Here is a 15,718-nt window from a genome sequence, read left to right as displayed (position 1 = left end):
AAATTTCATGAGGAAGGGACCTCATCTGCTGTATTACCAGTTTAACCCCAATGCCTAGGGCAATTTTTGCCTTAAGATAGCAGCTCAACTTTTGTTGGAGGGTGGGGTAGAGAGAATAACCTAATTAACAAGTCTCTACTTCTAGGCCTGGTTCCTTCTCTGTCTTCTTTCTACCATCCTTGGACTGTGGCTTCAAGGTACCTAAGATTATGCAAAGCAACAGCTGGTAAACTGTTGCCTCAGCCCACCACCTGTTTTATTATGTAAAGTTTTATTAAATAAACTTTTAGTGGCACACAGCCAGGCCTATTTGCTTATATACAGCCATATGGCCCGCTTTAGGGTTGGACTAAATATTTACTATCCTGCCTTTTAAGAAAAAAGTTTGCAGTCTGTCAATGTTAAGTAACCTGAAAAAAAGTAAAGATGCGTATCAAACATCAACTTAACTACCAGTCCCACAGCTGTAAATGTGAGTTTAGCTATGGGACAAGTAGAAGCTCCTTTAGATATAAAAAGTGTTAATAATCTCTAAGAGGTTTATAAGATTGGAGAGGAATTTTAAACCAGCAGTGATGGACTCCAACAATACCTAGTTTCTTTGTCTGGCCAAAGTAGAGAAAGCTTTAAGACAATAACAGTAGGTAGAGAGTGTCTGAGGTAATTTATAGCCCAGAAGAGAAACTCAAGGGGAAAATTACTTTCAACATAAATCACTTGCACATCTACTACTCTTCCACAGGATAAGCTTACATAAATTCAGGCTGTCCTTGCTTCCAGATTCTCACCGCTACAGAAACTGCTCCCCTACCCCTGCCAAGCTGAAGTGATAAAACAACAACATTAAAATTAAACTTTCTAAACAGATAAATTTATAAGATGGAAAAAAATGATTTCTCTCTTTACAAAAATTCTCTTTGCCTCAAAGTTTCTTATAAAACCTGCCTCTGGTATTTAAGATTATTCTATTTGCATATTTAATCAACTTTTCAAAAACAATAATATAAATTAAAAGCTACATAGTTGAAGTGAACTTGCTATCTAAAGCAGATTATAATTTTGGTAATATGACATAGGTTAGGGCAAGGATGAAATATTTTAGTCCCAAGACTTTTTGTTATAATGGGGGGAAAATGTCACTCTATTTGCATAATGAAAATATCCACACTTTAATAAATTAATTTCCAGAACTAGCAGAAAGCATTTGAATATGAATTTTGTTCCCTTTGGTCTTCATTGAGATCAAATTCAATAACTGCCCTGATGAAACACAAAATCAGAACTGTAATTCCAGTAAAAATAACCATAAAGCCAAATGTTTTAAAAGTAAAGACTATAGCAAAAAATGTTTTAATGTTAAAATATTGCAAAAAAGTGATTTTGACACTTTATACGTGAATATTGAATTAGACCAGATGTTTCAAGTCTTGACATTTTTGATTCACTTATAAAAATGTTTAAATAGGTATAATAATCTGGGCAAAAAACTCTGTGCCATAGTATTGGATCAGGATTTATAACAACTATAGAAGTTAGATAAATAGCCAGATGTTAAATTTTTGCTTGTGTTTGTTTTCAAAACAGGAATATACAGTAAGTGTAATGACATTTTCATAAGATAAAAGAAGCAGAGCTTGTTTTCTTTATCCTGTGGTTTTATTTTGTGATGGGAAAAGATAAAAGAGATTATTGAAGACAGAGATGTATGATGGCTAGAAAGGAGCTAGAAAAGCTAAATACTAGAATGTGGGGAGAGGAAGTGAGACAAGGATGTACAGAAAACCCCTTCCAGGTGCCAAGCAGGTCATGTGTATGCAGCACTTCCAGGAGGCAGTGGGGGCAGGACTCAGCTTAATTATCTTATTTGACTGATCCTAGAGGGAGCTTCCAAGTGGGAGAGGAACTGATTTTATTTATATAAATAAAACTACAGAAAAATCAGAGGAAACAATGGATTCATATATTTTGAATATTGAGTGAGAAAGCCCTCCTAAATGTGACATGACACCGAGATGCATGAAGAAAATAATTGATCTGATCACATAAATACCAAAACCCTGGTATGGCAAAAAACATCTCTCCTCCTAGCCCCCACACCCCATACACACACACTTATCCTAAATAAGGTTTAAAGGTAAATGACAAACTGGAAAAAAAAAGTCTATAGCATATGACAGAGTTACTAATACACACACACATAAGAACATCAACATATATTCAACTTAAGATTTTAAAGACAAATGACAGAGTGGAAAAAATGTAGCATATGACAAAAAGTTAGTATATTTATTATATAAAGACTTTAATCATGAAAAAGATGGATGCTAATATAGAACGGGGAAAGTATATAAAAAGAAAATTCATTAAAATATAATCAATAAATATGTGACAAAAAACCTCACTGATCAAAAGACAGCCAAATATAAGTAAACGATTATTACTAAGAGAGGTAAAAATAAGAAAGATTGGCAATACATAGTACAAAAGACCTTTTCCGTACGAAACAATGTTAAATTTTCACATTCTTTGAGCCAACAATTCTACTTTTAGGTATACACCCAAAAGTAACTGGACAAGTACACACATATGTATTAATTAGGATGCACATCACAGCATTGCTGATCTGTGTGTAAAACCAATAACAATGCAAATATCTTTCACTAAGGGTTGACGAAAGTAAGGTATAGCTATAAGATGGAATACAGGTGGCTACTTAAACTGATGTACCTCAATATTCATTGACAGAAAAACATACAGTGTATAGGTGTGTGTGTGTTTGGGGGAGGACAAACAGGTGAGAAAACACAAGATGTAATCTTTTCTTTTGGAAAACTGCATATGCATATACGTGTAACCGTATGCACACGCCTAGATAATTTAAAGGATGTTCACTAAAATGCATATATTGGCTAAAGATGAACTTTCTTCTCTATTAATTTCTTATTGTTTCAATTATCCTTTTTAGAATGAACCTGTATTATCCTTATAGTCAGGGAGAGACCTCTCTTATTTATAATATATTTACAGGTCTATGATAAAGATGTCACTTCAATAATACCTGCCAGCCTTTTTATTAGGCAGGAACCAGAGAGTAAACTAAAAACAAACAAACAAAAAACCTCTTATATGAAAGAACCATCTCATGGCAAATATGAAGCCTCAGATCCTAGTCTAATCTTATATTTCACAAAGAAGTAGCAAGGGCAGAAAAGAGGTGATAAGTCAACAATGCAAAGCATTTGGAAAATCAGGCCTCTATTTTAGGACAGAAAGAAGTCAGCATTCTTTTGTTCAATATACTTTACTAGGCCTAGTCTAACATTTCCCAAATTGTTTTCTGCTAGACATTACTGTTCTGATTGATATTAAAATATATTTGAAGGAAGGCAAATAGGCCACCAATCATGTAAAGTACTGTATGTTAGAAAAAAGTAACAGAAAAACATTAGATAGACTTACACAGTTACTCGTTATTTCAGATAAAATGTGTGTTAGAAACAGCATACCATTCAGAGAATGCCAGGAAGATGAATGAGATCATACAATGCATGAACATTTCCTGTTTCAATCACAACTGATGCCCAGACAGCACTTACTGTTGAAGTACATCTCAATTTGATGATTGCTGACCAATTCTAATATCATTGTCATGTTATTAAAATATATATTTATCGTAGTATATGTGGGAATTAGATATATAAAATAGCATATTTTTATAAATTCTTATATATTTAATATATTAGCAGTCATATTTAGATAGACAGACATAGGTAGGTAGGTAGGTAGGTAGGTAGGTAGGTAGATAGGAGAGAGGGAGAGATGAGCAGACAGGTATAGACATCTTGGATGTTTTTGACAGTTAATGCTACCTTATTCAGCACTACCATGAAGAGGTCTAGTTAGCAGAGCAATGTGGATGAGAATGGCTGGGTTCATAGGCAAATAAGAAGCCAGTAAGTAAAGACTGGGCATCAGTATTAAAAAATAAATCCAAAGTTGGCAAACTCAAATTTTATATTTATACTAACAAATACGAAAAATATATAGTTTTTCTAAGTATCACTTCATTCATCTTCTCCCCCCCAACTGTCTTGAGAGTTAGTTCAGTCTAGATTGTCTTTTTAAAACTTTAAAGGAACACATTCAATAACAATGATTCTCTCTGGCAGACAAGATGACTTTTTTTAATACTTTGTTCTGTTTTTAAATATTCTGAAGGGATTATATATTTTTTGGATTATATATTTTTCAAATTTAAGTAAAACAAGTCTTTGTCTAATTACCCAATTAGGTAATTGGCAAGATACAAGATATAACTATTTATTGTTTACCCTTTAATCAACATCGTATCTCAAAAAGTTATTTAATACAAATTGCTTGTTCACCTCTAGAACACTACACATATCAAGTTCTGCTTCTTTAAAAAGTACGAATTTAACATTTATACAAAATACATTTTAAAAACTCTTACCCATATTGCAAGTTTAGCCTTATTTCCATCCACTGAAATTGTTTTCACTTTAAAGTCAACACCTTGAAAAAATGAAAATTTTGATAAGAATCTCAATAAAATGTACTTTTAAGATCAATTACCAAGAAAACCAGAAAACAGAAAACTACTTGATCAAATATCCAAATTCACACCCCAAATTTTTCAAGTTAAGAATGTGAAGATAAAAGAAAAAGTGTCACCAAAGTTCAGCAGCTTCGGACTTAATCAGGATAAATGAAAACCAAATGCTTGTAGAATTCAAACACTCACCTACCTGTGCTTCTTGAAAAAATAAAAATTTTATTGAAAAAATAAAAATCAAGGTAAGGTGGTGACTGACTATGCACATTAAAAGCCAGAAGCTAGAATTCACGGTGTTAATATAGAGAAGACTATCTACAGCTGACTGTGGATCAGGATAGTTTTCAGGGGCTCCCTAAACATCTACACACTATTATTAACAGTGTTGTCCACAGCCAGCCAACCGCCTAACTCAGTTTTGACTGTAGACAGCTTGGAGAATTGGTAAAAATGTAAAAGGGCCCACTCACTTATTTTCTTATGAATTCTTGCTTTTGTTTATATCCTAAAATACAGTAATTTGTTTTTTTTGAGGAAGATTAGCCCTGAGCTAACATCTGTTGCCAATCCTCCTCTTTACTGCTGAGGAAGATTGGCCCTGGGTTAACATCCGTGCCCACCTCCCATTACTCTACACGGGATGCCGCCACAGCACAGCTTGATGAGCAGTGCACAGGTCTGTGCCCGGGATCAGAACCTGCAAACCCCGGGCCGCTGAAGCTGAGCATGCGCACTTAACTGCTCTGCCACCGGGCCAGCCCTATAGTATCATTTTTATATAACCTTATCAATGTTCACTTGCTACTGCACAACTGCAAAATGAGAATTTACACACAAAAACATCTGTGCCCAACCCTCCAAGAATCTTCATCAGTGAAAGAGGGGTGCTCAAAGTTCTATGAAAATCTTCTATAAGTACTAAATAATTGATGTAAAGAGAAGAGCTTCCTAAGAAGTCACATAAGGTTTTACTATACCAGCCCAAAAAAAACCCTCTCCCTTTCCAATATAAGGAGTTGACACATGCCATCTGGCTTAAATGAACAGTAATTGCCCACGTGTCTTTAAAGAGTTTCAAAAATAATGTGCAGCCTACCCCTCTAGCCAGAGGGAGAGCATTAGCTCAAGAAGCTTGGAAAGAAATTTTCAAAAGATCTTATTAGCTTGTCACAATTAATTCAGAACAGCCCAACTAAGATGAACAGTACCCTCGTATACTAAACAGAATTCACCTGTCAGCAACATGAAACTATATTAGTAATTTTTGGATGATTTCTGGTGATCCATTACATACACAAATTAGGTAATAAAAATGCATTTCAAAATATGCATTATGCCAGGTCTTTCTGTATGCCAAAGACTGAAAAAAAAACGTTTGGTGTTTTGCACTGGGATGATAAAGGAGTTGACAAAGCCATGCCTAGAATGATGGGCAACCTTTAGTTAAAGGACAGTGCTGATTACACAGTCCGAGGAAAACCTAAGTATAAGGTTTCTTTGTAGCCAAACAAACAAAAAATCCTGTATATTAAATAATCCTGTATTCACCGTGTATAGATCAAGATATATTATGCCACACCATCTATATAAAAGGATGAAATTATTTATATTTTATTCATATTGCTTTAAAAAAAACCCAAAACTTGAGAAAATTCGGATGAGGGAAATGGTTCTGACTTGGCGCTGGTATTAAATGAAGGCCAATGGTATACACTACATAGAGACAGCCTGTCATACATACTCTACAGCTAAATTCTCAAGGTTTTTCAGAGAGTATATTAAATCTGAAAGTTAGAGATAACACCCTCAGGAAACACTGCCCACTGGAGGCCTACCATCAAACCTAACAGACAAAGGTAGCCTAAAAAGGCACTCCATCTGGATCCAGACCCCTGAAGTCCCCATTAATCTTCTCTTCATTCCTCTGGTGTATCTCATGTACAGACATTGTCCTCTTTAGCTCTCATATGCTCCAACTGCTTCTTTACCAAGCCTGCTTCTTCCGTTTTGCAAGTGACTGCTAAATTTGTCTATATTGGTGGCAGCAGTGGCAATCGTTTTGATAAATCTGATGTTGCCAACTTCTTACTAGATTGGATTAAACTATCTTTTCAACCTCTTCATGTGGATGACTAGGAGCTCATAATAGAAGCAGAATGTCTAGGAAAAAACACTCCTATGTTTCTCCTCTTCTGTAGTACAATACTGAACACTTCTGTGACCAGATACATGAGGGGTTTTCCCACAGCAAGCTATTCTCTGACTCTCCAGGGATACCAGCTGGGTGTCCTACAATTGGATTCAGTTCTGACACCATCCACCTGGAGTTTGAGTCAGATCCCACAGGGTTAGGGCTCAGCTCCACAAGACCACCGCATCCCTCATTTCAGACACCAATCACACGTCCATGTTGTTACCTGTGCTTCTGACAAACTGGCTATAAATCAGAGGTTCCCACGATCCCCTCCTTGATTTGGTTAATTTTATGATAGCAGCTCACAGAACTCAGGAAACCAGTTTACTTACTAGATAGTTTTATTATAAAAGGATACAACCCAGGAACAGCCAGATAAAAGAGATGCATAGGGCAAGAGCTTCCATGCCCTCTCCAAGTGCACCATCCTCCTAGCACCTCCACATGTTTGCCAACATAGAACTCTCTGAACCCGTGGTTTAAGATTTTTATGGAGGCATCACTACATAGGCAGGACTGATTAAATCATTCACCTTTGGTGACTGAACAAAATCTCCAGCCCCTCTCCCCTTCCCAGAGGTGGGGGAGGTGTGGTGGGGCTGAAAGTTCCAATCCTCTAACCACATGGTTGGTTCTCCTGGCAACCAGCCCCCATCTTCAGGGGCTTTCTAGAATTCACCTTATTAACACAAACTCAGGTGTGGTTGAAAGGGGTTTGTTATGAAAAACAAAAGACATCTTTATTGCTCTTATCACTAAAGAAATTCCAAGGGTCTTAGAAGTTCTATGTCAAGAACCAAATACATATTTCTTATTATAAATCATAATATCACACAGAAGAACTGTCATTTCAGCTGTTTTCTTGCTGTTCATTTGGGCTTGCATTTTTAATTCAATATTCAATTCATTTTCTTTGTAGGAATCTTTTTTTAGGCACACTTGCCTATTTTATGAAGGTCTTAGTTAAAACTAGGTAATATAATTAATAAAACCTTTAAAACAAGAAGTAAAACATGAAAACTTCCCAAAGATAATATCAACAATATGATAAAGAGATACTTGTGAATAGAAACCAGAACATATCAATGGAATCATCTGCCTTGTGAAAAGGAGAAAAAGAAATCAATAGAAACTGACTCAGACCTAACAAAGATGTTAGAATTAGCAAACAAGGACATTAAACACAATTATAACTGCATACCACATGTTCAAAAAGTTAAGTAGACATGAAAGAGATTAGAAAGACCCATATCAAACATCCAGAGATGAAAATGACAATGTCTGAGATGAAAAATACAAAGGATGGAATTAACAGTAGATTTAGATATTGCAGAAGAAAATATTAGCGAATGTGAAGACAAAGCAATAGAAACTACTGAAAAGGAAACAGAGAGAAGAGAGTCAAAGAAATAAGAGAGCACCAGTGATCTGTGGGACAACTTCAAGCAGTCTAATATGCAAGCTATTGCAGATGACAAAAAATAAAAGAGAAAAGAAAGGCGGACAGAAGATATATCTGAAGAAATAATGGCCCCCAAATTTTCAAAATTAATAAAAAGTATAAACCCATAGATCAAAAAAAGCTTGATGAACCCCAAGCACAGAAACATGAAGAAAACTATACAAAGGGACATTATAATTAAATTGCTCAAAGGGACATTAGGAAGTATTTTAAAGTATTTCAAATGAAAAGAAAAACACATATTAAAATTTGTTGGGATCTCACTAAAGCAATACTTCTGGGAAAATTTATAGCACTAAATGCCCATATTAGAAAAGAAATAATCTCAAATCAATGACCTCAGCTTCCAACAATTTAAAAAGCAGACAAATTAAATCCAAAGCAAGCAGAAGAATGGAAATAATACAGTTCAAATCAGAAATTGATAAAATCAAATCTTTAAAACAATTCAAAAAAATCAATGAAACAAAAAGATGGTTCTATAAGGAAAATCAATAAAACTGATAAACTTCTAGCCAAACTGATCAGGAGAAACAGAGAAGACAAAAATTACCATTTTAAAGAATGAGAAAGATCACATCATTTATAGATTGTACAGAGGTTAAAAGGATAATGTTATGAACAAGTTTATGCCAACACACTTGACAACTCACATGAAATGTTAACTTCCTGGAAAGAGTAAAAGCTACCAGAATTGACTCAAAAAGAAATAGATCACAAAGAAAATACCTATAAAATATTTACCAAAGGAAATGCAAAGAGAATCAAAGCATGTCACTATGAAAAACCAACTAAACACAAAATAAGGCAATAATGGAGGATGAGGGACAAAAACTCTTTAAAACATACAGAAAACAAATAGCAAAATGTCAGCAGTAAATCTTTATCAATAATTACATTAAATTAAGTAGATTAAACTCTCCAATCAAAAGTCAGAGACTGGCAGAATATATATTAAAAAAAAATCCAACTATATGCAGTCTACAAGAGACTCACTTTAGATCTAGAGATAAGTTGAAAGTAAAGGAATAAAAAGATATTCCATAATTATAGTAACCAAAAGAGAACATGGGTAGTTATACTAATATTAGATTAAAAAACTCTTACAACAGACAAAGGACAAAATATATTGATAAAAAGGTCAATTCATCAAGAAGATACAACAATTATAAATATATATACACCAAAGAAAAGAGCCACCAACATATATGAAGCAAACATTGACAGAATTGAAGGGAGAAACACAATAAAACTTGGAGATTTCAATACACAATTTTTAATAATGGATAGAACAACCACATAGGAAACAGGATTTGAAAAATAATACAAACCAATTAGACTCAACAGAACACTCCACCCAACAACATTAGAATAAACATTTTTCTCAAGTGGACATGGAATATTCTCCAGGATAGATCATATGTTAGCTACAAGACAAGTATTAATAAATTTTAAAAGACTGAAATCATATGAAATATTTTTTTTGATCACAATGGAATAGAACTAGAATAACAGAAGGAAAAACAGAAAATTCACAAATTTGTGGAAATTAAATAACACCCTTTTAAACAACCAATAGGTCAAAGATGAAATCATAAGGAAAATAAAAGAATACTTGAGACAAACGAAAACACAACATACCAAAATTTGAGGTGTAGCAAAAGCAGTCCTAAGAGGAAAATTTATAACTATAAACACTTATATTATAAAAAAAGAAAGATCTCAAATCAATAATCTAACTTTACACTTTAAAGAGCTAGAAAAGAAGAGCAAACTAAATGCAAAGCAGAAGGAAGGAAATAATGAAGATTAGAACCAATACAAATGAAATAGAGAACTGAAACACAACAGAGAAAAATCAATGATCGACAATTGATTTTTTTAAAAGATCAACAAAATTGACGAACCTCTAACTAGACTAGGAAAAAAAGAGAGAAGATTCAAATTACAAAAATCAGATATGCAAGTGGGGACATTACTACCAATTTTACAGAAAAAAAAAGATTATTAGAGATACTACGGATAATTAAACACCAACAAATTGCATAACCTAGATGAAATGGACAAATTCTCAGAAATACATAATCTGACAAAACTGACTTATGAAGAAAAAGAAAATCTGAAGAAACCCATAACTAGTAAGGAGATTGAATCAGTAATCAAAAACCTCTCAAAAAAGAAAAGCCCAGGACCAGAGGGCTTCACTGAAGAATTCCACCAAACATTTAAAAACTTAGCACCAATTCGCCTCACTTTTCCAAAATATTGAAGGGAAAGGAATACTTCCAAGCTCATTCTATGAAGCCAGTACTGTCCTGATACCAAAGACACTACAAGTAAAGAAAACTACAGACTAATATCCCAGAGGAATATTAAGGCAAAAATTCTCCACAAAATACAAAGTGAATCAGTAGATTATTAAGAGGATTATACACCATCATAAAGTGAGTTTTAGTCCCATAATACAAGGATGGTTGAATATAAGAAAATCAATCAAAGATATATCACATTAACAGAATGAAGGGAAAAAACCCCATATGATCACCTCAATTGATGCAGAAAAAGTATTTGATAAAACTCAACATCCTTTTATGATAAAAACACTCAACAAACTAGGAATAGAAGCAAATTTCTTCAACATGATGAAAGCTACATAAGAAAAACCCATAGCTAACATCATACTTATTAGTAAAGGACTGAAAGCTCTTTCCCTCAGATCAGGAACAAGACAAGGATGCTTACTCTCACCATTTCTATCCTATAGAGTATTGGAAGTTCTAGCCAGAGCAATTAGGCAAGAAAAGGAAATAAAAGGCATCCAAATTGGAAACAAGGAAGTAAAATTACCTTTATTCACAGACGACATGATCTTATATGTGGAAACTCCTAATGATTCTATTCCCCCCCACCAACACAAACTGTGAGAACTAATAAAAGAACTCAGCAAAGTTGCAGATACAAAATCAACACACAAAAATCTATACACTAGCAATGAATAATCCAAAAAGAAAATTTTATAAAACCATTCCATTTACAATAGCATTAAAAACAGTAAAATACTTAGGAATAAATTTAACCAAGGAGGTTTAAGACTTGTACACTGAAAACTACAAAACACTACTGAAACAAATTAAAGAAGACATAAATAAGTGGAAAGACACGCTGTGTTCACGAATTAGAAGACTTAATATTGTTAAGATGACAATACTACCCAAAGCAATCTACAGATTCAACACAATCCCTATAAAAATCCAACAGCTTTTTTGCAGAAATGAAAAAGCTGACACTCAAATTCATACAGAAATGCAAGAGGCACTGAATAGCGAAATGATATCGAAAAAGAACAAAGTTGGAAGACTCATACTTTCCAACTTTGAAACTTACTTCATTAAAACAAATGGTACTAACATAAGGACAGACATTTAAACCAACGGAACAGAACAGAGAGCCCAGAAATAAACTCTCACCTATACAGCCAATTAATTTCAACAAGGTAGCCAAGACCATTCAACGGGAAAAGGACAGTCTTTTCAACAAATGGTGCTGGGAAAACTGGATATCCACATACAAAAGAATGAAGTTGGACCCTTACCTTACAGCATATACAAAAGTTAACACCAAATGGATCAAAGACCTAAAACGTAAGAGCTAAGTCTTTAAATGTTTCTTAGAAGAAAACACAGGGAAAAATTTTCGTGATATGGGATTTGGCAATGGTTATTTGGATATGACACCAAAAGCACAGGCAACAAAACAGAAAAATTGGACTTTATCAAAATTAAAAACTTATTTACGTGCATCAAAGGACACTATCAAGAGAGAAAAGACAACTCACAGAATGGGAGAAAATATTTGCAAATCATATATCTGGTAAGGGATTAATATCCAGAATATCTGAAAAACTCCTATAACTCAACAACAACAAAAAACAACCTAATTCAAAAATGAGCAAAGGATTTGAACAGACATTTGTCCAAAGAATATATACAAATGGCCAACAAGCACATGGCCAATAAGCACATAAAAAGATGCTCAACATCATTATCCATTAGGGAAATGCAAATCAAAACCACAATGAGATACTACTTCACACCCATTAAGATAGCTATTATTAAGAAAAGAAGAAAAAAAAGGAAAAAGAACAAGTGTTGACAAGGATATGGAGAAATTGGAACCCTTGGGCATTACAGTAGGAATGTGAAATGGTACAGCCACTACAAAAAATAATTTGGCTTTTCCTCAAAAAGTTAAAAATAGAATTACCATATAATGCAGCAATTCCACTCAGGTATATATTCAAAAAGCTGACAGCAGGAACTCAAACACTCACTCAAACATATCTGTTTGAACAGATATGTTCATAGCAGTATTATTCACAATAGCCAAAAGGTAGAAGCAACCCAAGTGTCCGTGGATAGATGAATGGATAAACAAAATGTGGTAAATATATAGAACGAAGCATTATTTAGCTATAAAATGGAATGAAATTCTGATACATGCTATAACATGGATGAACCTAAAACACACTATACTAACTGAAATAAGCTAGTCACAAAGGGACAAATATTATATGATTCTACTTATATTAGGTACCTAGAATAGGCAAATTCATACAGACAGAAAGTAGAATAAAGGTTACCAGGGGGTAAGGGGAGAGTGTAATGGGAGTTATTGTTACTTGGTACAGAGCTCCTGTTTGAGGTGATTAAAAAGTTCTGGAAATAAATAGTGGTAATGGTTAAGTAGTGGTAATGGTTGCAAAACAGTGTGAATGTACTTGAGGCCACTGAACTATACACTTAAAAATGGTTAAAATGGTAAATTTTATGTTATGTATATTTTACAATAAAAAATAGATAACTGGAGAACCCTTTCCACAAAAAAAACTCCAGGCTCAGAGTGAATTCTACTAAACATTTAAACAATAACCCATTCTAAACAAACTCTTCCAGGAAATTGAAGAGGAATGAATACTTCCTTACTCATTTTATGACTTCTACATTACCCTGATACCAAAACCAGACAAAGACATTACAGTTAAAGAAAACTACAGACTAAGAGTCCTCATGTACATAGATGGAAATTCTAAACAAAATTTGATAACTAATCCAAATATGTATAAAAGAACAACACATCACAACCAAGTGGGTTTATATCAGAAACGAAAGGCTGATTTAACATTGAAAAACATCAATGTAGACTTTACTATATTAAACTAAAAAAGAAACTTCATAAGATCTTCTAAACAGATGCAGAAAATGCATTTAACAAAATCCTACATGCATTCCTGATAAAGCCTCTCAGTAAACTAGAAATAGAAGGGAATTTCCTCAACCTGATAAAGAGCATCTATGAAAAACACACAGCTAACATTATAGTTAATGGTAAAAGACTGAATGTTTTTCCCTTAATATCAAGAAAAAAAGAAGGATATCAGCTCTCATCATTTCTATTCAACATTGTACTGGAGATTTTTAACCAGGGCAACAATACAAGAAATAAAAGCCATCCAGATTGGAAAGGAAGAATGTAGAAACCCAGTGGAATCTACAGGATAAAAAAAAGCTCCTAGAACTAATAAGAAAGTTTAGCAAGGGTTGGAGGCTACAAAATAAGTATTTAAAAAATCAATTGTATTTCACTACATTAGCAATAAACAAAAAGAAATTTAAACAAAAATTTAAATAATATTGTACATAAAAATCTGTGACATATTTATGGCTAAATCTAACAAAAGATATGAAAGACAGGTAACCACTCTGAGGGAAATTTTAAAAGACTTAAATGAATGGAAAGACATAACCTGCTCAGTGATCATAACCTGTTCAGTGATCATAAGACTCAATACTGTTAAGAGGTCACTTCTCCCCAAATTGAGCTATACGGATTCAATGCAATCCCTATGAAAATCCTAGCAGGCTCTTATTTTTAAATCAACAAGCTCATTCTAAAATTATTGGGAAATGTAAAGAAACTAGGATAGCCAAAACAACTTTGAAAAACACAAAGTTGATAGACTAACAATATATGACTGCGAGACTTATAAAGCTACAAAAATCTAGACACTGAGGTTCTGACATAAAGAAAGACAGATAAATGGAATAGAAGAGTCCAAAAAAAGACTCACACATATATGGACAACTGATTTTTTACAAAGGTACAAAAGCTATTCAGTGCAGAAAAGACAGTCTTTTCAACTGAGGGTGTTGGAACAACTGAATATCCATAAGCAAGAAAAGAAAAGAAAAGAACCCTTCAATCCATATATTTCACATTGTATCCCAAAATTAATTCAAAATGAATCACAGACCTAATGTAACACATAAAATGATAAAACTTCTAGAGGAAAACATAGGAGAAAATCACTGCACCCTTCTGTTAAATAAAAGATACAACACTAACATCATCATCCATAAAAGAAAAAATTGATAAATTAGATTTCATCAAAATAAAAAAACTTCTGCTCTTAGAAATAAACTGTCAAGAGAATGACAAAAGGAGTCAGAGACTAAGAAAGTATTTGCAAAGCATAGATCATCTAATAAGGCTTATATGCAGAATATGTAAAGAACTCTCAAAACTCAACAATAAGAAAAAACCCAATTAAAAAATGAACAGAAGACTTGGAAACTTCACACACATCCACACCCACAATCTATGGATAGCAAATAAGAACTCTCAAAGATGCTTAATAGCGTTAGTCATTAGAGAACGTGAATTAAACCACCATGAAATAACCAATACACACCTATTAGAATGGCTAAAATTTAGAAATCTGATCATAATAAGCATAATAGGTGAGGACGTCACAGAACAGAACTTTCATATACTGCTAGTGGGAATGTAAAATGCTACAACCACTTTATTAAAAAATAGACAAACTGTTTTCCAAAGTTCAACATGCATTTACCATCTGATTCAGCAATCCCATTACTGGGTATTTACGCCAGAGAAATAAAAATTAATATTCATACAAAATCCTGTACCTGAATGTTTATAAAGGGTCTATTCATAATCATCAAAAACCGAAAATAACCCAAATGTTCTACAATGGGTGGATGGATAAACCAACTCTGAAATACCCACACAACGGAATACGACCCAGCAATAAAAAGGAATAAACTACTGACACACAACAATCTGATGCAGCTCAAAGGTATTATGCTAAGCAAGAAACCTTAGTTGGACAAGGTTACAAACTATATCATTCCATTTATATGACATTCTCAAAAAGACAAAACTATAGTGATGAAGACCTACCTAGTGGTTGCCAGTGGTTAGAGCCCGGGAAAAAGTCTATCTTAAAAAGGATAGCACTCGATAGCTTTTTGGGATGGTGGAACCGGTTGGTATTCTGATTGTGGTGGTGATATATACCATATGCATTTACCATATACATCTGTTATAATACATATGTTAAAACTCAAAGAACTGTATACCAAAAAAAAAGTCAATTTTACCGTATGATATATATATTTTTAAATACTGC

The 15,718-nt window shown here is 33.6% G+C and overlaps 1 protein-coding gene across 2 annotated transcripts in view; it reads right to left on the bottom strand.

Annotated features, from left to right (window-relative positions):
• Positions 1-15,718, bottom strand: part of RAB18 (RAB18, member RAS oncogene family) — a 36,249-nt gene that overhangs the window by 7,670 nt on the left and 12,861 nt on the right. For both annotated transcript variants that reach the window (XM_058532697.1, XM_058532696.1), the window contains exon 3: positions 4,472-4,533. In XM_058532697.1, the coding sequence (XP_058388680.1) occupies positions 4,472-4,533 (62 nt within the window). The remainder of the gene's footprint in view (positions 1-4,471; positions 4,534-15,718) is intronic.

The sequence above is a fragment of the Diceros bicornis genome, chromosome 36, assembly GCF_020826845.1.
Source record: "Diceros bicornis minor isolate mBicDic1 chromosome 36, mDicBic1.mat.cur, whole genome shotgun sequence".
NCBI classification, from domain to species: Eukaryota; Metazoa; Chordata; class Mammalia; order Perissodactyla; family Rhinocerotidae; genus Diceros; species Diceros bicornis.
The sequence above is the reverse complement of the archived record's forward strand: the minus strand, read 5'-3'. Positions and strand labels throughout refer to the sequence as shown.